At 41.4% G+C, this 22,991-nt stretch overlaps 1 protein-coding gene and 2 pseudogenes across 1 annotated transcript in view; all 3 read left to right on the plus strand.

The window, feature by feature from the left end:
* Window positions 1–5,958, plus strand: part of LOC101576462 (L-amino-acid oxidase-like) — a 12,482-nt gene extending 6,524 nt beyond the window's left edge. The window contains exons 2-7 of the mRNA XM_012512627.1: window positions 1,756–1,970; window positions 2,132–2,244; window positions 3,454–3,655; window positions 4,198–4,266; window positions 4,492–4,625; window positions 5,118–5,958. Of these exons, the coding sequence (XP_012368081.1) occupies window positions 1,756–1,970; window positions 2,132–2,244; window positions 3,454–3,655; window positions 4,198–4,266; window positions 4,492–4,625; window positions 5,118–5,958 (1,574 nt within the window). The remainder of the gene's footprint in view (window positions 1–1,755; window positions 1,971–2,131; window positions 2,245–3,453; window positions 3,656–4,197; window positions 4,267–4,491; window positions 4,626–5,117) is intronic.
* A 1,200-nt stretch (window positions 5,959–7,158) lies between these two features.
* On the plus strand, window positions 7,159–8,250 carry LOC101576868 (annotated as a pseudogene).
* A 10,245-nt stretch (window positions 8,251–18,495) lies between these two features.
* On the plus strand, window positions 18,496–19,010 carry LOC101577277 (annotated as a pseudogene).
* Window positions 19,011–22,991: the final 3,981 nt, after the last annotated feature.

Consider the following 22,991-nt stretch of genomic DNA (forward strand, 5'->3'; position numbering starts at 1 on the left):
CACACTTTAAAAAAAAAATTACAGAGAAAAAAAAAAGACTATGGTCTCCAGGTGCATCCATTTTCCTACACATGAGTCAGGTTCATCTTTATGGCAGAGTAGTGTCTGTCGCATGTGAGAACCACATTTTCTTTATCTATTTATCTGTTGGTAGACATGTGGGACACTTTCAAGATTTAGTTATTGTAAGCTGTGCTGCTGTAAACAAGGGCATGCATGAATTACTGTAATATGATAACTTTAACTCCATAGGGGAAATGTCTGGAGAGGGAATACCTGGGTCAAATGTTTAGTGTTTGGAGCACTCTCCATATTGACTTCCACAGTGATTGCAATAGTTTACATTCCCAACAGTGTAGAAGGCTTCCTTCTTCCCCCACAGCTTTGTCAGCATTTGCTATTTGATCTCTTGATGATGATCATTCCTGGAGTAAGACAGACTCTTGGAATTGTTTTAATTTGCATTTCTGTAATGGCCAACAATGTTGAACATTTGTTCATGTATTTATCATTCATTTGTGCTTCATCTATGAAGTATCTATTCATTTCACCTGCCCATTTTTTGACTGGGTTTTCTACCTTAAGGTTTAATTTGTTCAGTTCTTTATATTTTCTAGATATGTGTTCTCTGTATAACAAATGTGTGGCAAAAAAAATCCTATTCTGTAGGTTGTCTCTCCCCTCTGTTTGTTGTTTCCTTTGCCATGTGGAAGCTTTTAAATTTGATACGATCGCATTTGCTGATTCTTGGAACTATTTCTTGTGCAACTGGGGTTCACAAAGCCTTGCCTATGCCTATGAACTCATTGCATGTGACTATGAATAGTTTCTTTCTTTCTTTCTTTCTTTCTTTCTTTCTTTCTTTCTTTCTTTCTTTCTTTCTTTCTTTCTTTTCTTGTACCAAGAATTGAACCCAAGGTACCATACTTGCCAGCCAGGGACTGTGCCCCTGAGCTGTATACCTGCCCCTGAACAATAGTTCCTGATCTTAGTTGCATACTAAACACCTGGTATATGTGCTGCTGAAGTGAACACTACATTAAATACCCAGAAATCTTTTTTAAAAAGTACAGTGAGACTGGAAAAGAACGACAGGCTGCCAGTCTACCACAGGTCACTCCCCACTCCCTACCCCTTTAATTGTGCCTGCCTTCTGTACACACTCATTTGCACAAGTGCACACAAACACACACCCTGTCACAAACACACACACATCTTTTCACTCTTGTTTTCTCAAATTCAGGTCAGCTACACTCGGGTTAGTTCATTTCACCTTCCCATGTACATTCAAACTCACCTGCACCATTCTACAAGCACATCCTTCGCCTACAGGATGGTCCTGTGGAGCAGCAATCCCAAACTCATAACCTGCAAGCTGAAAGACACAAAAAGCCATAGTCCCTCCCACACTCACACACGAGGTCATGTGCACACTCACCTTCAAGAGCAGGCACATTTACTGTCAAATATGAACCTACCACATCCATGACTTTCCAATCACATGAATGCACATGTACTAGGGATCACATTCACAGTCACACATTAACTACACAGCCAACATCACTACAGTCCATACATTTCTATCCACAACACAATCTCCCCAACATAAACTCTGTCACAAATGTACAAATCTACCAACTAGCCAGATATAACCTCACCCTGATTGTTCCACATTTGTTCACAGTCAAGTTCATCCTGGGCAGTGCAGCCAGGGCTCACAAAGACTCAGCCCCCATTTCTTTCTCTTCCTCCCAGGTATTCTGATTTGGGGGCTCCTGCTGGCTATCTCCAGCTGCTCTGCCTATGATGAGGATCTAGTCAAGTGCTTCCAGGACCCAGAATATGAGTCCATCCTCACCATGGCCCAGGATAAGCTCCCTCGCTCCCCACTGCCCAAACACATAGTGGTAGTGGGAGCTGGTGTATCAGGCCTGACAGCAGCCAAGACCCTGCAGGACCTTGGTCACCAGGTGAGGAGGCTTGGAAGAGTCTATCATTTGTTTCTAGTATACCTCCTTGAAAGGGAAAAGCAAGATTGGAGTTAGAGCCAACTCGTGGACGACTGTACATTTCTCCCTAGGTGTCTGAAAGCCTTAACACTTAATCATTGCTAGCTGCCATTGAACTGCAGGTAACCATTTTGGAGGCCAGTGACCACATAGGGGGTCGAGTAGTCACATTCAGGAATAAGGAAGAGGACTGGTACTACGAGCTGGGGGCTATGCGAATTCCCAAATCCCACAGGTAAGTCCCAGGAGAGAGATGGAGCAAAGGCCATGTGGGAGGGATGGGGAAGGGGCACAAGGGTCTTGTTGCATCCTGTCAAAGCCCTTCAGGATTCCCTTTGTCATGTGATTAAATATGTCAGTGAAGAGCAATGGTGGTTTCCCACTTGATAGAGACCAATGTTAAGAGCCCAGTGTCACACAGAAAATGGTAGATCTTGAACTATCAATTATATATTTAGCAATAATTCATCAAATTTGTGCTTCAAATATGGCTAGTCTGTTATGTGTCCATTGTCACAATAAGCTGTGAAACTATAATCATTATTATTAACAGTAACTTGTTGAACATTATGTGTACATTATTTCATCAATCCTCACAACTCTATAATTTGCTATTCATATTATTCCTATTTAAAAATTCAGAATGGGCTCAGATATAATAGCGACTCAGCCACATTTCTCCTAGGAAGAAGCAACAAAACTCCTCTTCAAGATCAAGGAGGCAAGGGCTGGGAGATTGCTCAGTGGTTTAATTGCCTGTAGGGCAAGCACAAGGTCCAGAGTTCAATGCCCAGTACTGGAAAAAAAAAAAAAAGTTGAACCAACAGTTGTTTTGGGGCCGGGGAAAGTTCAGGGTCCTGAGTTCAATCCTCGGGACAACAACAAAAAGGAAAAAAAAAAAAAAAACAAAGATCAAGGAGACACTTGGCATAGAAGGCCATGTTTGACTCCTAAACCATATCTCAACATGGACATGGACAAGGTCTTGGGTTTTAAGGTTTCCAAAAGAAAAAGGATCCCTGGCCCAATATCCCGTGTGCCTCAACAAGTATGACTACTATATTCTCTCCAAACCATCAGAAGCAAAAGTGAGAGGAAAAGAGTTAAAGCAGACCAAACTAAGAGTTATTAAATATGACCTCATTTAAACATGAAAAATAGAATTTCAAATACTGCCTGAAACAAAAGGCCTCAATCTCTACTTTTGAAACCTACCAGCTGGGATTTTCTAAAGAACCCTAATTCAGTGTTGAGTGAATACCCCACCCCCTAAGACCCTGAGGCAAAGCAGACAGGAATAAAAGGCCCAATGACCATAGCAAGGGGAAGAGGAAATTAGAGTTGAAGAAGCAGTCTGAGCTTCCTGGACACAAAATGAAACTAGATTTCCTGGAAGTGGTTTCTATTATGGAGCAAGCAAAAAGGAAATCTTGCTCTGCTCCAGACTGACCCATACCTTTATCGAGAAGCTGGGCCTGAAGCTGAACAAGTTCATCCAATTCGATGCCAATACCTGGTACCTAATCAATGGACAACACTATCGTGCCATGGAGGTCATGGACAAACCAGAGCTCCTGGCCTATTCCATGGACTCTACAGAGACAGCCAAGAATGCCATGAATCTCTTCTACCAGGCCATCACCAAGGTACTAACTGCCTTATCCCAAGTATCTGTTTGCCCCAAGTTTCCCTGGAAAGTTAAAGGATGGGCTCAGGTGACTCCTGCTTCACTCTTGTGATTGGCCTACCTTCCTATTAAATCACTCCCCAAGCATTTGCCACTAAGAAGACCACACAGTCCAACCCCCTCTTCTCCTGTCCCATTATTTGATCAGTGGCAATGGGAGGAAAGGTAATGCTATACTACATCAGCCTGTCCTTGGTAATGAATCAACAGTGAAGATATTCACCTTAATTTCCAAAAAATATTTAAATGGAGAGGACATACTTGTGAAAAAGGATCTTGTTGAAGTTCCTAAAACTGTCATTCCTCTGGTCCTTCCATCCCTCTGTCTGCTTCCCCACACTCTTTGAGGGACATCCAGGGAACCCAACAGTGTTATCTCTAACCTAACGGCACACAGAACCATCTGCCCCCCACCATGGCCTCTCTGTCCACAGCAGTCTGGATGATCCTCATGGCCCAAAGGCCCAACTTCATGATGGTATCTCTCCTCCCCTTCTGCAGACAAAACAAAATCTGAAAATGTCCAACTGCAGCCAGCTGATGTCCCTTTACAGTTCTTACTCCACCAAGGTGAGTACAACAAAGAAGTCCTGGGGTGGATGTGGAAGGTAGTCCCTGTGCATGGACCAGCCCCCAGGCTGTGTGCTCCCCTCAGTGTGCACTCCTCTCACTGCCACAACCTTTACACCTCTGGAGTCCAGTCCCACCTTGCCCGGACCTAGGCCCCTGCTAAAGCCCTTTCCTATACACAAGGTCCTCCACCTCACAATCCTACCCTACACATGCCTCCCCCAGGATTATCTGCTGAAGAAAGGGCAACTGAGCAGAGAAGCAGTAAAGATGATCGGAGATGTGATGAATGAGAATTCTGGCTACTATAAGTCCCTTCTGGAGTCCCTGCAGAACATGAACATCTCCAAAAGTGATGAGTAAGGATAATCTGGGGGCAGGGTGAGAACCCCCTCTCCAATGATTATTGGACATGTACTATGTGCCAGGCACTGTGCTAAGCACTTTTCAAGAATTGAGACATTTAATCACATTTAATAAATAGATATTATTATTGGGAATCATTTTACATGTCAAGAGGCTGAGATGTTATGGGATTTACCCAAGTTTATACTGCTTTGTCAAGAGTTGAAGCAGGTAGCTGGATCCATGAGCTCCTGATTGACAGCCTATGTGATCCTGAAAGAGTCACTTCTCTATAGGTGTCAGTTTTCCAGACTATCACATTAAGCACCTATCTTTCCCTAAGAGAGAATCTTTTCCTGTACATCAACTAAGGCTATGTATGTGAAGTGTCCCTATAGGGGGTGCATGGAGCTGTTTCCCATCCCAGATCAGAATATGATTGGCAATTGGCACACTGCTCTGGTAGTGCCTCCCACCCTCACCCTCCCCTCTCTTTGGCCCTGCAGCTTCTCTGAGATCACAGGAGGCTTTGACCAGTTCCCCAATGCCCTCAACGCCAGCCTGAGGCCTGGCACTGTCCATCTGGGGTCCAAGGTGGAGATGATGGTGAGGAACGGGCCCGAGGTCCAGGTTTTGTACCGTGTGGGGGGACCCACATCAAAGCTGCACAACCTCACAGCAGACTACATCATCATCTCCAGCTCAGCCAAGGCCACTCGCCTCATTGCCTTCCAGCCACCCCTCTGCCCACGCAAGAGAGATGCCCTGCGTTCAGTGTACTACACCAGTGCTACCAAAGTGATTTTGGCCTGCAACCAGAGATTCTGGGATAAGGATGGAATTAGGGGTGGGGTATCCATCACTGACCGGCCCTCACGGTACATCCAGTATCCCAGTCACAGCTACCCCAGTGGCAAGGGTGCCCTACTGGCTTCCTACACTATAGGCAATGATTCCCTCTTCTTCACTGCCATGAAACAAGACCAGGTTGTAGACATTGTTCTAGATGACCTGGCAGCTGTGCATCAGATACCCAAGGAGGAGCTGCAGCACATGTGCCCCACCTCAGTGGTCAAACACTGGTCCCTGGACCACTTCACCTTTGGTGCCTTTGCTCAGTTCAGACCCTACCAGTTTGTGGACTATTCACAGCAGCTCTTCCAGGCAGAGGGCCGCATTCACTTTGCAGGTGAGCACACCTGCCTTCCCCATGCGTGGCTTGACACTGCCATCAAGTCTGGCCTTCGGGCAGCCAGGAACATCCAGGCTGCTGTTGACAAGGAGATGTCTCTGCAGAAGCTCTTCATCAAAACCCAGGATGGTTTCTCCCCCAAGAACAATCCCTGAGGCATTCTGGTGGCAGTAGGCTTGGAGGTAGGACCCAACCCAGAAGAGAGGTCATCAATAGCCCCACTGACCCCAAGAACCCAAAATTACCAGACAATGAATCCAACTGGATATTCAGTAAGAAACATCATGTCATTTCCTATTTCTGTCCCTACCAACTCCAACAGAAAGAATGCAGTGGATAGGGTATAGAAAGGGATAAAGGAAAGATCAAGGGCAGAGAACGTTAGAAATATCCCTAAGCTTCAAGGAAACTATCTTCTGCTGCACAATGTCAAGCAAAAAAAGGAGTTCTACCACACCTAATTTCTGTCATCTACAACTAGAAAGAAATCCCTAAAGGAACACACAACTCCAAAATCACAGAAATGTGAAGCCACAGATCAGACACACACACACACACACACACACACACACACACACACACACACAGGTGGACAGACGGAAGGACATGTACACATGCACACACAGACATGTACATGCACACAGACCCCATCGTGGTTATGTGCTCTTGAGTTAAGAGCCTCACATCTTGGCCCATATCGAGTCTAGGTGAGTGAAAGAGGCGACTTCTTTTCCTTCCCTTTTGCAGTGTGCGTGAGTGGAATCTTGGCCTTCTGGGGATGGTCCCTCATGCACAGACTTCTCCTCTACATTTGTACCTTCACATTATCAAACGAAACCCCAAATGCTACCAGTCCAGCCCACAAACCACCTGGGGGACAGCAGGTCATGCCACATGCTATTTCCCACTCCTCTGCCCCCCAAAGCCCAGCCTGTCTTTTGAGACCCAGCCCAAGTTAGTCCCTTATCCCAAGTTCTCCCTTAGCAACTCCCCTAAACCCAAACCTCTTTGTGTGTGTGTGTGTGTGTGTGTGTGTGTGTGTGTGTGTGTGGAACCAGGGATTGAACTCAGACCCTTGTGTTTGCCAGGGAAGCATTTATTCCACTGAGCCATCTCCCCAGCTCCAACCCAAACCTCTTGAACCATAGCAAAATGAATTTCTGTTATCTAATAGTGTGGTGATTTGTTGTGGTAGCCCTGCGAAACCAATAATATGTCTTTCTTCTACTTCTGCTCTGGCAAAGAACACAGGCAGAAGCAATTCCAAAATTATTGCCACCCAAGAGAAAAAAAAAGGGGGCTCCTCCCCTCTTCACATACATTGCCCTTCTGACCTACACATGTAGAATACAAGCATGAGTAAGCACTGCAAACCAAGGTACAGAAGGATGACCTAGTCAATATTTGATCTTAGGATAATTTGTTTTAATTCCTCATAAAATAATTAGCCCTACATATATATCACACTACAAATGTAGGTCAATTTCAAGTAGATTAATGATTTGATGTGGAAGCAATACTTTAAAATTTTTACAATAGCCAGTGTGGAGACACATGCTGATAATTTCAGAACTTAGAAGACTGAGGCACCAATTTGATTTGAAACTGTCTCATTGCTATTTGTTTATTAATAAAATTATGGGAAAAAATAAAAATAAAGATAAAATAAAAAGACTGAGGCAGGAGAATCATTGTGAGTTCAAGGCCAGCCTGAAATACATAGCGAGATCTTGTCTCAAAAAAAAGGTAGAAAACTTGCTTTAGAGAACCAGCACCATGCATTGGGCCGCAAGACTGGCCCGTCTCTCCTTAATAGCAACCTTCTCAATTTAGGGGACAAATGTCTCTGGATTCTACACTCTGGGCCTGATTATCTGTATGGATGGGGGGGGCATTTTGTTCCCAAAATTACCTTTGGTCACCCTGTGACAGGTCTCCAAAATCAGCCCTAGGAAAGAGAGGGCCTTTTCTTTAAAATGCATATGATGGTGGTCAGGCCAGAACAGTGAGTAAACCCAATGGCCTTAGCAGGAGCCATGCAATACACCTTTCATCTCAAGACTACTGACAGCCCAGGAGGTTTGGTCAAAGATACCCAAGAGAATGGGATCAAGGTGCCCTTGCCGTCAAACCAGGAACTATAGTTGAGTATTTGGCTCTTTGGGCTAATCAAATAGATATGACCTTGGCCATAGCAGTAGAACCTGGGTTTGGAGGACAGAAATTCATCAAAGGCAAGATACCAAAGGTTCACTGGTGCAGGACCGTTTTCACCTCTGGATACAGAGGTGACGGAGTAGGTCCTGCACTGTCCATAATGTGCAAGTGCAGGAGCCACCACGGTCATCTGGCAGCACAATTACAGGGGTGAAAATCCCAGGTCTGTGATCAACTTACTAAGGGATGCTTGTTCCAAAGCTGCTGCTCAGAAATGTTCTCTAGACTGATGAGACTACAAGGAGCCCAGTATTTTATTCATGAAACCTTTTCCCTGGAAAACAGGACCTTTACCCAGTTGACATCGCAGTTGAAGCAGTGCTGCTTTTCTGAGAAATTATTCCAGTGATTAAAATCTGTTGTACAGAACATTCTAAGAGGTTATAAATTGTTGTGCATTAACTACATTTTATTTAAAGATTAGTTTGAAATACACGAGTTAGTGGGAGAATTAAGTTTTATGGAGTGACAATATGACTAAGGATGGCATATTAGCTACCAAAACTTCTTATGTATTTTTGTTTTCCAGATCTTCAGGCAAAGATAATTTTTGCTGTTTCTCCTAATTCATATCTGATTTGTTTATAAACTTGACACTATGAGTAGAGTACAACTAACAACTACAAGCTTGAGCAGGATGGCTAATCAATGTCTCACATGGAAGATTTTTCACCAGTCACCTTATGCTCATTAAAACCCAAGGAAGGTAACACTAATTTTTACATAAAAGCATTTATTCACATTGCTGAATCATTGAGTTTAATTTTATGAATTTTATTATATTAAACAAGTTCTTAACAGGAAAAGGTATAAAAAATAAAGTATACAATTTTTAATATTTCTTGAGTGTGCATGAAAAAGGCATCAAAAGTTTTTTAATATCAACTATTTTTTGGTGTACAAAGTCTAAAACACCAACAACAGAAATAAATTCATATATGAACTATAATGTAACTCTACAAAAAAAACTTTAGTTCAATTATCACACCCAAGGCAGTCTCCACGCAGGACAACAGCACATTTGACACACAAATATTGCTTACACTGACAGCACATGTGTTCCGTTGTCCTGCCCTTTTTATAGGACAGACTTACCATCTTGCTGGTTTTGCTATTTTGTCAGCAGGTTTTTATGTTACACAATGTGCAGTTAGCAGAAACATAAAATATTAATAAAGTATTAAATTCTCAATATGTATCATTCGTTTAAGAATAAAAACCAATATTAGTGCGTACAAAACATTCTACTTGTACATCGGCATTTGTTTACTTCACAACATCTTATAGTGTTTTGTCTGTTACAATTTCCAACACTGAATGGCAGCGCTGGCATTCTGTCCAGTAAATTTCACCCCTGCCAAGATCCTCACTATATTTCCAGTCTTTATTCTGACACTAGATTGTTCATTTGGTTGCATGAACATTCTGTACCATTTCTTCTAGGCAAATATCTACTCACATGGCTGTTTTCTTTATCATCTGATTCAAGGAGGTCTGCATTCACTGTCTCTGGATGGGTTCACTTGCTCCATTTCACTGTCACTTTGGCTCACATGGACACTGTCAAAGTAATTCTCATCTTTGTCATCCATGTACAGATGATCTGATGATTTATGATTCACTTTTGCTTGCTTGCTTTTTTTTGTTTTGTTTTCTTTTTCGTCATTTTGAGGCAGGGTCTCACTATGCAGTTCAGGCTGGCCTTGAGCTCACTTTGTAGCCCAGGCTGGTCTTGAACTCTCAACAATCCTCCTGCCTCCATCTCCTGAGTGCTGGTATTACAGGTGTGTACCATCACACCCAGCTTGATGATTCATTTTCTTTTGGGGGTACAGGAATTGAACTCAGGACCTTTCACTTGCCAGGCAGGTGCTGTGCAGCTGACCTATACTGCTGGCCTAGATTCACTTTCAGTCTCATCCAAAACTTGCAAATCTGGCTTTTCAAAATAAATCAATAAATAAATAAATGTTGGGCCATGGTGATAGCTCAGTAGAATAAGTGCTTGCCTAGCAAGTGCAGGGTCCTGAGTTCAATCTCCGGTGCCACAATAAATAAATAAATAAATAAATAAATAAATAAATAAATAAATAAATCTGGCTTTTTATGTGCCATTTTACTGAATTGGGCTACTCTCACCAGAAAAAAATCAAAATAAAATGCTTTTAAAAACAAATTTTAAGTGTACACTATAATATTTAGATGCCAATAGAATACCCATCTCTGATAGGACTGAACTGGAGAGGGGGAATACAAAGGAAGGACCATTTTGTATTTGTATGTACAGAATAGTCAGGATAGATGTATGGCTGTTTCTCTTGGTTCAGTGAGAGGAAGGATTTGTAGTAGTAGTGTTTGGATGGGATGTCTTGGCTGCTTCTTGTGCTGTGGATGACCACTGAGAAGATAACAATGTGCAATGTATTGATTATTGAAAATATCCTATTAATCAGCTTGGAAAGTATCTCATTGATATTTGTTTCTCAATAAAATTTTAAAAAATTTAAGTGCACAGAAATTCAGCAATGAGCATTTCATGGATAAAACCCACCTGTTGCTTTGGGTCTCCTGACCCACTTTGCCATTCGTCCGCCACGGAGGCGGGGTTGGGGGGGACTGCACAGATGGGCTTTGATTTCCTCAGGTGCAGCTACTGTGGGTCCCACCCACATTCCATTTATGATAAAATACATGTTTGAGAACAGAAAGTGGTGCAGGTGTATTTTACCCACTGTGTTTTTCAGGTAGGCATACACAAAACCAGGAGCATTATATAGGTAAAAATCCTAATTTGGCACTTTTGCGTACACACACACACCTTGTCTTTTGTCATACCAAGTGGGTAAACAGGAAGATTTCTTCCTGTGTCCCCAGGTGCAGCCAGCTACTATTATGCCAAAGTACAAATTTACAGTAGAGAAGTATGGGATGTGTTGTTGTAACCCAGTGTTATGTGCTATGAGCTAAAAACGATAAAAGCAGTGTTTGGAGCCCCAGGATTCTAAAATGCAAATATGGGTTTTATGAAAGACTTTGCTTTGTCAAAGCAGGTTATTCAATGAGTCCTTCCAGTTTCTGGTTTTCTTAATCCCATCCACCATTCCTAAGGGTGTTGAATAATGCTTTATTCTGTGTAAGAGGAATGTGTAAGAATAATGTTTATTCTGTGTAAGAGGAAATGGAAAGTCTTTGTCTGGAATTTCCACTGTGGTGGGTGCATTCTGACTCTGTCCCTTTCTAGCTGTTTGAGCTTAGCAAGTCATTTGTTCTCTTTACACTTCTAACTCACTTCCATGTTGAATGTGGAATAACTGTAAAAGCCATCTAGGTTGTGCTGAGGATCAGACAGGGCATGGAAGGCTTCCAGTATTATTTCTAGTATTTAGAAGGTGCTGTACATAAAAGAGCTAACATTATCGAAGTTTATGTTTTGTCAGTTATATAGTATTTTATATAATCTCATTAAACCTATAAAGGTATTCCCATAAAAGATTTAAAAATTAAACTTTTAGAATAAATAATAACACTATCTTCATGAGCTATGGGTAAAGAAGGATTATCTATACAACATGCATAAAATACAAACCATGTAAGATGATGTGTTTGACTAGAAATAAAATCTAAATAACAGAGCCAGGGATATAGCTCAGTGGCACAAGCACTTGCCTGGCAAATGCAAGATCCTGCGTTTGATTCCCAGTCAAATAAATAATAAATAGATAAATAAACTTTGCTCCTAATTGTAATAGACCAAGATTCAAGGTTTGCCTTCTTCTGAAGCTCATGCTTCTACTCCTTCCCTTACAATGCCTTACATGCACATGGAGACTCAGGCACAGGCACAGAAAAACTGGCCCAAGAGAGAAGCCAGTTGAGAACCATCTCCAGGACAGAAGAAGAACATCTCAGGGTGACACAGGTCAGAAGTTCTGAAGGCTCCAGAAGAAAGGTCTCTGACATCAAGAGATTTTAAGAAAGTCTGATGTGTTAGAATGCAAGAGAAAATGTAGACATGAGTGGGAAAAGTTGGAGGATACAGTAATTATAACTATTCAGAAAGCAAAAGGAGTATTCTAGCTGGCATTATATACTGTCTCTGTGGTGTGTATCTGTGCGGCCTATCTAGGTTCTGGGAAATGTTACACAAAACAGTGACTCTGGTCTCAAGAAATACATGAGCAAGGAAAACTAGAAGGAAGTGAGGGAGTGAATACATAAATTGTGGAGTACCTAGTCAGTATAAAATGAAAGTTAAAACTGAAAGAGCTACAACAACCCATGCATCATCATAGATAAATTTTTTAAATTAGATTGGATAGATACTCAGTAGTAAAGTACATGTTTGACATATTTTAGGCCTTGGGTTCAACCCCAGTACACACACACACACACACACACACACACACAGAAAAACCAAATAAGGAAGGGAAAAGGACATAGAATGAATTAGGATATGTTATGTGTTATGCACATATACCAACTTCCTATGATCAATGCAAACATTATGTGCTATAAGAAGGTATTAATAAAAGCAAAAATTAAAAAATAGAAAAAAGTGATTCATGCATTATTTTATATTAAATTTAAGAACAAAATAATATCATAAATTATTTTAATACATTCATATTTGATTTTAAAATATGTATCCATGGACAAAAGAAAACATATAAAAGAACTGATTACTTGTAGGGAAGGATGGATTCAGAAACAAAGAGCAAAAAGTTAAAATGTGTCTAATCTGCCTAATAGGTAACAGCGTGATCTGTATATTTTTATCATATCCAGTATGTATTTCTCAATATTTTAATTTTTTTCCTGGTGGCACACGTCTATATCCCATTACCTGGAAGGCTGAGGTAGGAGGATCTCCACAAGTTTGAGGCCAGCCTGGGCTACATAGTGAATTCAAGGCTAGCCTGGACTACATAGAGAAACCTTGTCTAAAAAAAAAAAAAAAAAGCATAAGCGAAAGAGAGGAAAACAAAAATCTTCCAGAAATGTTTTGGAGTGTTTTGTTTTTTATTTGTGAGGCCGGGTCTCATTGGGTATTTCAGATTGACTTCAAACTTGTGACCATCTTCCTGCCTCAGTCACCTGAGCGCTAGGATTACAGGCATGCGCCACCACACCCAGTGATCCAGAAATGTTTTAAGCCTACACAGTGAAAAAATAGCAAAAAGGAAAATTGAAAAAAGGAAGAACCAATTAAAGTGAACTCACTCTCCTTAAAACTCCCTTCCATGGGCTGGTGAGATGGCTCAGTGGTCTAAAGCACCTACTTAGAACAAGCTTAGCAAAGCACAAGGACAATCCCCCAGCACCACAAAGTTCAATCCCCCAGCACCACACGTCCCCTGGTGGGCTGAGCTAGCCATACACACACACACACACACACACACACACACACACACAAATAAATAAACAAATAAAAATTTAAAAAAAAAAAAAACTCCCTTCCAGGTAGGCATCATGGTACACACTTAAAATCCAAGAATTTGGGAGCCTGAGGCAGGATGATCACTGTGAGCCTGGGCTATATAGTGAGCTTTGGGCCAGCCTGAACTACATAGTGAAACCCTGTCTTTAAAAAAAAAAATGCAGAAAACTCCCTTCAACCTCTGCCTTTCCAAAATTTAACACTAAAGCCTGGTTCATATTTTTGTCAAAATTCTTGGAGAAACTGAGTGCAGCAGGTGATCTAGGCTCTGGGAAATGCTACATGTAGCAGCGAGTTGCCTCAGGATATGCACAAACCAGAAAGACTGGAAGTTGCTATAAAGAAGCTAATGATTGCATCAAGAAAAATACTCAAATGAAGCACTGTGTATTCAAGTAGACATACTAGTACAAAGAAGGAACTGGAAGACAAAGAAGCCCTCACACTTCCTTCGCACAGCACACCCACCGTTCAAAAGCGACCTGCTTTAGGGGAGGGAAATTTTTTTAAGAAAAAGCGACCTGCTCTTCTCCAGACCCCACCCAGCCATCACAACCTTCAAATTCTGCTAACTAGTAAAGCTGAGCTTTTTCTTAGACCTAACCAGGTAACTCTCCTTTGAGCTTGCGGGACAGAAATAGACTATCAGATACAATTTTGATTTTTATTTCTCAGAAAACCTATTATTCACAAGCTTAACCAGTAAGCTCAAATCAAAAATGTCAAAGACAGTATTGTCCCATCCCTTCCTTACTCAGCCCCTTCTTTTTTGATAAATGTTTCATATAAAATATGAAAATAAATTATTTATAAAACTGCATTTTAATAGTAAAAAGTATGTTTAACTTTTTTTTTAAAGATATATTTTGAGGGCAGCCAAATAGCTCAGCAGATTAAAACACTTGCAAGCAGGAGCACGGGCCAGGGGTTCGATCCCTGGACCAGTCATGCTGGCCCCATCCCTGGGGCATACTGAGACTACAATTGAGACTGGGCATGGTGGTGCACACCTGTAATCCCAGCTCTTGGGAGGCTGTAAATAGGTGGATCAGTATGAGTCTCATCTAGTAGTGAGACCCTGAACACCTTGTAGACCGTTCTCTAAAAAATACCCCCCAAAAAAGACATATTTTGGAAACTTTAACTGTGCCATTAACATTGGAAAAAGTTATCCCAGCTTACTGTGTTGAGTTGACACTGTATAGAAATTAACAGCCATATTGGCCTAGAAATGTTAAACTTAAATTTTTTCCATTTGTACAGGGGTAATGCACCATGTTAAATATGTAAGGTCTTATCTATATGACCTTACATATTTGATTACAGAAACTAATAAAGTATTCTCTAAATAAAGGGGAAGGGCTGAGGGGAGAGCTCAGCAAATTAAGCACCTGCCTGGCAAATGCAAGGTCCTGAGTTTGATTCATGCTAACAAAAACAAGATACAGTAAATAATGGGGGGAAAAGACATAATAACAATACTTCAGAAGGCTGGGTTTAACTGCCCCTCTCCCACTGCCAGCTCTGCAGCCTGGCACAGTTACCTTAGGGCAGAGGCTCCAGGAATGGCACCTTGCCCACTCTCGCTGTAGAGGCTCCTTGCAAAGTCAGCAAGGTTCTCCCTTATGGTCTCCAAGCCATCCCATTTACTGCAGTAGACTCTACCCACCATTGCTGATTAATAGGCCTGTGCCCCCCAACACACACCTAGAATCATGAGGTGAAGCTGTGTTTGGTTCACTGCATGTGTACACCTGGCTGAACTTCCAGTGCATGATAAAATTCCCCTTATTTGTCACGACAGGGTCTGCCTTGCTGCCAGCCATCCAAAGTTCACCTCACCTTTAAACTTTCTGGTCACACCTCAGCTCACTGGGAGGACATACACCATCACAATGACCTCAGGAGGGTTTTCCTTATGCCACTGACCCCCAAGTTCCTTTTCATTGTTCTTGAAATCAGTTATCATGATGAAGCCACAATCTTCTCTGGGTCAGGCAGTCCACATTGCCCTTGAGGAGTCTGAGACCTGCATCTACTTCACTGGCACCCTCAATGGTAAGGTCAGTCTGTGGGTGTCATTCCAGCTTACTGAGGGTTAGGCTGTATCCAGGACAAGCTGCCAGGCTCAGAAGGAGGTGGTGTAGCGGGAAATAATGAGACTAGGATTCTATTAGATAATAAAAACAGCAGCCCCCAATGGAGACTGGTGAGGTCAACACTTCAGGGACCTTACAAAGGCACCTGTCAGGTGTCATGTGGGGCCTGGGACCTCCCAAAGCATGTTCAGCCAGGCCACTGGCTCACGGGCCCTGAATGGAAACAACACAGATTGCATAGCCCAAGCTTCCTTCTAAGTCACTCAAACACCCCTAGACAAAGAGCCTTCCTTGTGTTTCCTACTCGGAACTCACTCCTGGCTAGTGGGAGCTTCATTTTCTTGTCTTTATATCTTTTCAATAAATTTGCATGCTCTCTACTTCCTGTCTGCAGTTTCATTCTTCATCCTTGTAGGACACAATTCTGGCATTTCAGTAACAGTGGGAACACAGACATAGAGCAGATTCTCTTACTTCATTATGTCAACTATTTGCTGCATAAGATGGACAGTTATAGAACCATGTCCAATTCCCAGTGCATGATTATTCCTCAGGTGGTTCTCCATAGCCACGTGGCCTACCGACTTCTTGGCCTTCTTGGCCTTGGCCATCTTAAAGGGAGCCAGGCAGATGCTGGAGCCAGGCTGCTAGTGCTAATACTGCCAATGCCAGTGTCACCAGCAGTCCTGGACTGCCCATGCCTCCCAGAAGCAATGCCTCCTAAAATAGGAGACTCATGAGAGACGTGCATGTCCTGTGCCTGCTCCTTCCCCAGCACAGCACTATCAGAAGGAAGTCACCAAATTCCCCATTTCTACTTCAAGATAGACAAAAAGAACAGAATTTGTTGACAGTTTCTGACTTCTCTAAACATGACACAAGGGACTGATCTTGCCTTGACTCAGAGCTCAGACAGAAACAACAGTATAGTTTGGATATTGGGGTGGAGGCTGCTGAACACATTCATAACTGCACTGTAGGCCCACGGGCACTTGGGGAGTCGGAGAGCACAGGTGGAAGAAACAACAGAGCATCCAAAGCCCTAAGGAAAACCAGGGGTGAAACCCTTAGGGAAATCAAGACACTTTTAAACATCAATAACACTGAGATACCATCTTACTATAGAAAGAATGGCTATTATCATGAAATAAAATACTTGCTAGAATTATTTACTATCTCACTGTAAATCTACAGCCAGTTTTCTGGGATTAATCAATATAAATCTGAACTCTACCTACTTTGTCTACAAGTAACAGCAAAGACATACATTGAAGTAGACCTTTCTTTCTTAATTTCTTTTTTCTTTCTTTTATCTACTTTCTTGTTTTTGTTTGGTTTTAGTTTTTTATTTTAGTTTAGTTTAGTTTAGTTTAGTTTAGTTTAGTTTAGTTTAGTTTAGTTTAGTTTAGTTTATTACAGAACCAGAGATTGAACTCAGGCTCTTGCGCTTGCCAGGGAAGCACTTATTCTACTGAGCCATCTCTCCAGCCCCTGTTTTAGTTTTCTTTTTCAGAATTGTTTGTTGTTGTTTTTATATGAATATGGACATTGTTTCTACCTTTTGTTCCTGTTGTGTTCTTTTCTGTTATTGTCTTTACTTCTACTTTCTCTCTTTCCCTCCTGTATTCACCAGTTCCCCAAAGTTTAAATAACCTTCCTTTGTCCTCCAGTCTTGCTTCTACTCTCTTTCTATTCTTCTATTTCTCTATTTTCTCCACTCTAACCCCTTTTAAATGTTCCCCCAGGGGAAAAAGTCCATTCAAAGAGCATATTTACTGTGTACAATTTTCTGATTTGTTTTAAGAATGATTTTTTTTGGGAGGGGGCCTGGCTCAGGCTGCCTTAAGGGCAGGTCTGGTAAGGCATGCAGAGCTGGGGATCAAACCATGGTCCCCTGCACCTGACTGCATTTGCATGAGTAGGCACTTAGACAACTGAGCTAACCAGCAGGCTCCCAGTCTGATTTGTTTTAGATTGTGTTATATAACCACAAATCTAGTCCCTATGGTTAAAGTGGGAAATTAATAATGAACCACAGTTTGTCATTTTCTAGGCTGTGTTTGATGATATTATTATTGTTGATGATACTGCTTTTGCCAAGGTGACATAATTGTTCTAATCAGTTGTTCTTCCTGCCATGCCAAGACTGAAATTGCCTAAGTGTCATAAAAAATACGGTAGGTCAGTTCCAGTGAATCAGGGACTGACCCAAAGAGGCAGCAACTTCTCATCCCCAATAAATTGAAAAGGGAGAAGAATCTTGCAACGGACTCAAAAACCAAACACCAGTTACCCCTAGAACACATCTCTGAGAAGTAAACATTTCCTAAGGGTTCTAAATACTAGCAGTAAAGCTTATCATAAACAATTTATAAGCATAAACCCAGGAATTAAACTTTTAAAAAATAGAAAATGAGAAGACCCTTGAGCAAGATACAACTCCAGACCTCCAGCTAACTAAAGGCAAACTTAGGGGACAACAAGGTAGAACAATCCAAAGCCACCCACCTGGACTCTCTGAAATAAAAATAGCAGAAGTAACAAAGCAGATGAATGAGGCCCTAAAAAAATCAAGTGAGAAATAATTTCTTAGATTACAATAGAGATTGTGACCATACTAAAAGACATGCTTAGTTACTGAGAACATACACAGATTTAAAAAATAGAAAAGCTTAGGAAAATGGATGTCCAACATAGGAAAGAAATAGAATCCATGAAGCAGACTCAATAAGATATCTGTGAGATCGTGAATTCCATTCAAAGTATATGAAACAGAGGCATTTCCAACATGTGAGGAGGGCAGGGTGTCATCCCCTTTCACTGATGCAAGAGCCTATTGAGGTGCTTCGTGTGGTATTGGGAGGAGCAGTGCTGGCACCTGGGCCTGGGACTGACATGTCTCACTTCTTATCCATGCCAAGTCTACATGAGCTTCAGCCATGTCCGGGGACAAGATGATTTTTTTATTCTATTATGAGCAAGAAGAAAAAGAAGAAGAAGCCCTTTATGTTAGATGAGAAAAGGGATACTCAGACGGAAGAAACCCAGCCCTCAGAAACAAAAGTAGAGCCAGAACCAACTGAAGACAAAGATGTGGAAGCCAATGAAGAGGACAGTAGGAAGAAAGATGCTTCTGATGATCTAGATGACTTGAATTTCTTTAATCAAAAGAAAAAGAAGGAAAAAACAAAGAAAGATATTTGATATTGATGAAGCAGAAGAGGGTATAAAGGATCTTAAGATTGAAAGTGACATCCAAGAGCCAGCTGAACCAGAGGATGACCTTGATATTATACTTAGCAAGAAAAAGATGAAAAAGAAGACTGTCAAGTTCCCAGATGAGGATGAAATACTAGAAAAAGATGAAGCTTTAGAAGATGAAGACAGAAAAAAAGATGATGGGATTTCATTCAGTAACCAGACAGGCCCTGGTTGGGCAGATACTCAAATATAAAAGATAGGATTGCAGTTAGTTATCATGAAAAGAAAAATATATTTAAAATATCAAGGGATTATCTTTGATATATGATTCAGAGAAGAATAATAGCAATGAGACTGACTGACATCAATGAAAAAGCAGAAATTAGTGAAAAAAAAAATTTATTCACAGAAGTAATGGCAGAAAATGTCCCAAGTGGGGAAGAAAAATTTGACATACAGGAAAGTGAGGCATATTGAATTCCAATCATCCATGACCAAAATAAATCCACACAAAGGCATACAATAGTCAAGATTCCAGAAATTCAGCACAAGAATAAAACATTAAAAGCTGTTATAGCTTTTCCATGCTCCCCAGGCAGGGTTCTTACAGCACTGTTCTTGATTCCCATAGTAACTTAAAGGGAAACTTCACAGTGTCTGGAGACCTTGATGTCCTGCAAATGAAGGGGGACGTCCTCAAGTTCCTTGCTGCAGGGACCCACTTAGGTGGCACCAACCTAGATTTCCAGATGGAGCAGTATATCTATAAAAGAAAAAGTGGGCTGGAGAGATGGCTCAGTGGTCTAAAGCACCTACTTGAAACAAGCTTGGCAAAGCACAGGGACCGCGGTTCGATCCCCCAGCACCACATGCCAGCCAGCCCCCACCCCCTGGTGGGCTGAGCTGGCCACACACACACACAATAAATAAATGTAATAAATAAAAATAAATAAATAATTTTTTAAAAAAAGAAAAAGTGATGGAATCCTCATCATAAATCTGAAGCGGACTTGGGAAAAGCTCTTCCTGGCACCTTGAGCCATAGTGGCCATTGAAAACCCTGCTGAAGTCAGTGTCATACCCTCTAGGAACACTGACCAGCAGGCTGTGCTGAAGTTTGCTACTGCCACTGGAGCTACTCCTGTCACTGGCCACTTCACTCCTGGAACCTTCACTAACCAGATCCAGGCAGCCTTCCAAGAGTCACATCTTCTGGTGGTTACTCACCCCAGGGCTGACCACCAGCTCCTAACAGAGGCATCTTATGTCAATCTGCCAACCATTGCTCTGTGCAACACAGATTCTCCTCTGCGCTATGTGGACTTTGCTATCCCATGCAACAAGGGAGCTCACTCTGGATCTGATGTGGTGGGTGCTGGCCCGGGAAGTGCTGCGCATGCGTGGCACCACCTCCCGTGAACACCCGTGGGAAGTCATGCCTGATCTTTACTTCTACCAAGATCCTGAAGAGATTGAAAAAGAAGAGCAGGCTGCTGGTGAAAAGGCTGTGACCACGAAGGAATTTCAGGGTGAATGGACTGCATCAGCTCCAGAGTTCACTACTGGTCAGCCTGAGGCCACAGACTGGCCTGAGGGCATGCAGGTGCCCTCTGTGCCCATTCAGCAGTTTCATACTGAAGACTGGGGTGCTCAGCTGGCCGCAGAAAATTGGTCTGCAGCCCCCACCGCGCAGGCCAAAGTGGGTAGGAGCCACCACTGAGTGGTCTTGAGCTGTTCGGCCTATGCTTAAGCAAAATGGGAATGAGGTTGATGAAAAATAAAACAATTTCTAAGAAAAAAAAAAAAAAGCTGTTAGAGAGGGCCAGGGATATAGCTCATTGGCATAAGCGCCTGTCTGGCAAGTGCAACATCCTGAGTTCGATCTCTGGTACTGCAAAAAAAAAGAAAAGAAAAAAGAAATTACACAGTTTACACAATTAGATGATAATGACAATAAAACATACCAGAACTTATAGGAAGCAATGGAAGTGGTCCTATGAGGGATATTTATAACAGTAAATTCCCATATCATAAAAACAGAGCAAATTCAAATAAACAATTTAATAATAAACCTGAAACTTCTAGAAAAAGAAGAACAAATCAAGCTCAAAGTTCATGCAAGGAGGAAATTATAAAAATCAGAGCAGAAATAATGCAGTGCTTAACTAAATGTTATGATTCTGTTGTTCCCTATATATTCACCATTGTATTTAAGTATCATTTAATTTTTAATTCCAATTATAAGAGTTAGGATGATATTTTAAAAAGAAAAATTAATGCAGTGGAGATTAAGAAAGCAATACAAAGAAAATAAATCAAAGAATTTGTTCTTTGAAAGAGTAAATAAAATTAGCAAACACTTAGCCAATCTTATTTAAAAAAAAAAAAAAAGGAAAGGAAAGACTCCAATACATGCAATTAGGTATGAAAAGGGTAAAATCACAAAAGATCCCATGGAAACCCAGAATATCATTAATACTTACTTGGAGAACCTATATTCTAATAAAATGGGATAGATTACTAGATACATATGAAGATGAAACCTGAAACAAGAAGATATAAAAATTCTAAATAAATCAAAATCAGCCAATAAAACTGAAAAAGTAGTTAAAAATCTACCAACAAAGCAAAAGCTCAGGTCATGATTAATTCGCTACTGAATTCTACAAGAAATTTAGAGAAGACCTAAAGCTGCTACTTCTTTTACAAATTCTTTAATGAAATTGCAAAGGAATCAGTACTCCTAAATTCATTCCTGGAAGCAAGCACTACCCTGATAGAAAAACCTGAGAAAGATACAAAGAAAAGAAAAAGAACTAGAGGCCAATTTTCTTAATGAACATAGACACACAATTCTTCAAGCAAATACTGGCAAACAGAATGCAGCAAATTATCAAGAGGATTATACATCATGATCAAGGATGATTCATAATAGGGATGCCAGGATGGTTCAACTCATGCAAATCAATAAATATAATATGAGAGCCAAAGACAAAACTCACATGATCATCTCAATAAACTCAGAAAAAGCATTTCACAAAGTCCATCCCCCATTCACGATAAAAAGAGAAAGCCCTGCAGAAAATTGGAATAAGTGGTCTTTATTTTACTCTGATAACAGCCACCTATGACAAAACAACAGGCCACATTGTACCAAGTGGACAAAAACTGAGTGTTCACTCCAAAATCAGGAAGAAAACAAGAATGTTAATGACCACCACTGTTATTCAACATAGTTCTGGAAACATTAGTCAGAATAATTAGACAAGAGAAAGAAATAAGGATAGGAAGAAAAAATTAAATTATCATTATTTTCAGATGACATGATACTCTACGTAGAAGACCCAAAAACCTTCAACAAAAGACTTCTAGGATTAATAACCAAATTTAATAGCATAGAATGATACAAAGCAACACTCAAAAATCAATTGCTTAGTGAGATAGCTCAGCAGAATAAGTGTTTGTTTTGGCAAGAGCAAGGACCAGGATTCTATCCCTGGTCTCACCCCGGGGATGCCCTGAACCAGAGACAGAGTCTGGGTATGGTGGCACAAGCCTGTAATCCCAGTGCTGAGGAGGCTGGAAACAAGAGGATCACCATGAGTGCGATCTGTGTAGTGAGATGCTGTACCAAATACACAAATGAAAAATAAATAAATAAAATACCTTTCTGGGGCTGGGGAGATAGCTTGGTGGTCTAAGTACCTGCCTGGCAAGCACAAGGACCTGGGTTTGATCCCTGGTACCGCATGCTGTGTCAACCCCAGAAGCCCAGGTACACACTGCAGGTCACCGAAACTGGGCTTGGTGGCACACTCTGTAATCCCACTGCTGGGGATGCTGCGACAGGAGGATCACAATGAGTCTGAGCTGCATAGCAAGACCCTGTACTAAATAAATAAATATCAATGGCCTTCCCATATATGAATAACAAATTTAATGAGAGAAACATTAGAAAAAAAACACCTTTAATAATAAAATCCAAAAATAAGAATAGTAGGGGGCTGGCCAAATAGCGCACAGATTAAAACACCTGCAAGCAGGCTCAGGGGTCAGGGTTTCAATCCCCGTGCCTACCTTGCCAGCTCTGCCCCAGGGTGGACAGAAACAGTGATTGAGACTGGGCATGGTGGCACATGCCTGTAATCCCTGTACTTGGGAGGCTGTAAACAGGAGAATCACTAAGAGTCTGATCTAGCAGTGAGACCCTGAACACCCTGTAGAAATAATAATA

Source organism: Octodon degus, unplaced genomic scaffold, assembly GCF_000260255.1.
Source record: "Octodon degus isolate 3935 unplaced genomic scaffold, OctDeg1.0 scaffold00245, whole genome shotgun sequence".
Lineage (NCBI taxonomy): Eukaryota > Metazoa > Chordata > Mammalia > Rodentia > Octodontidae > Octodon > Octodon degus.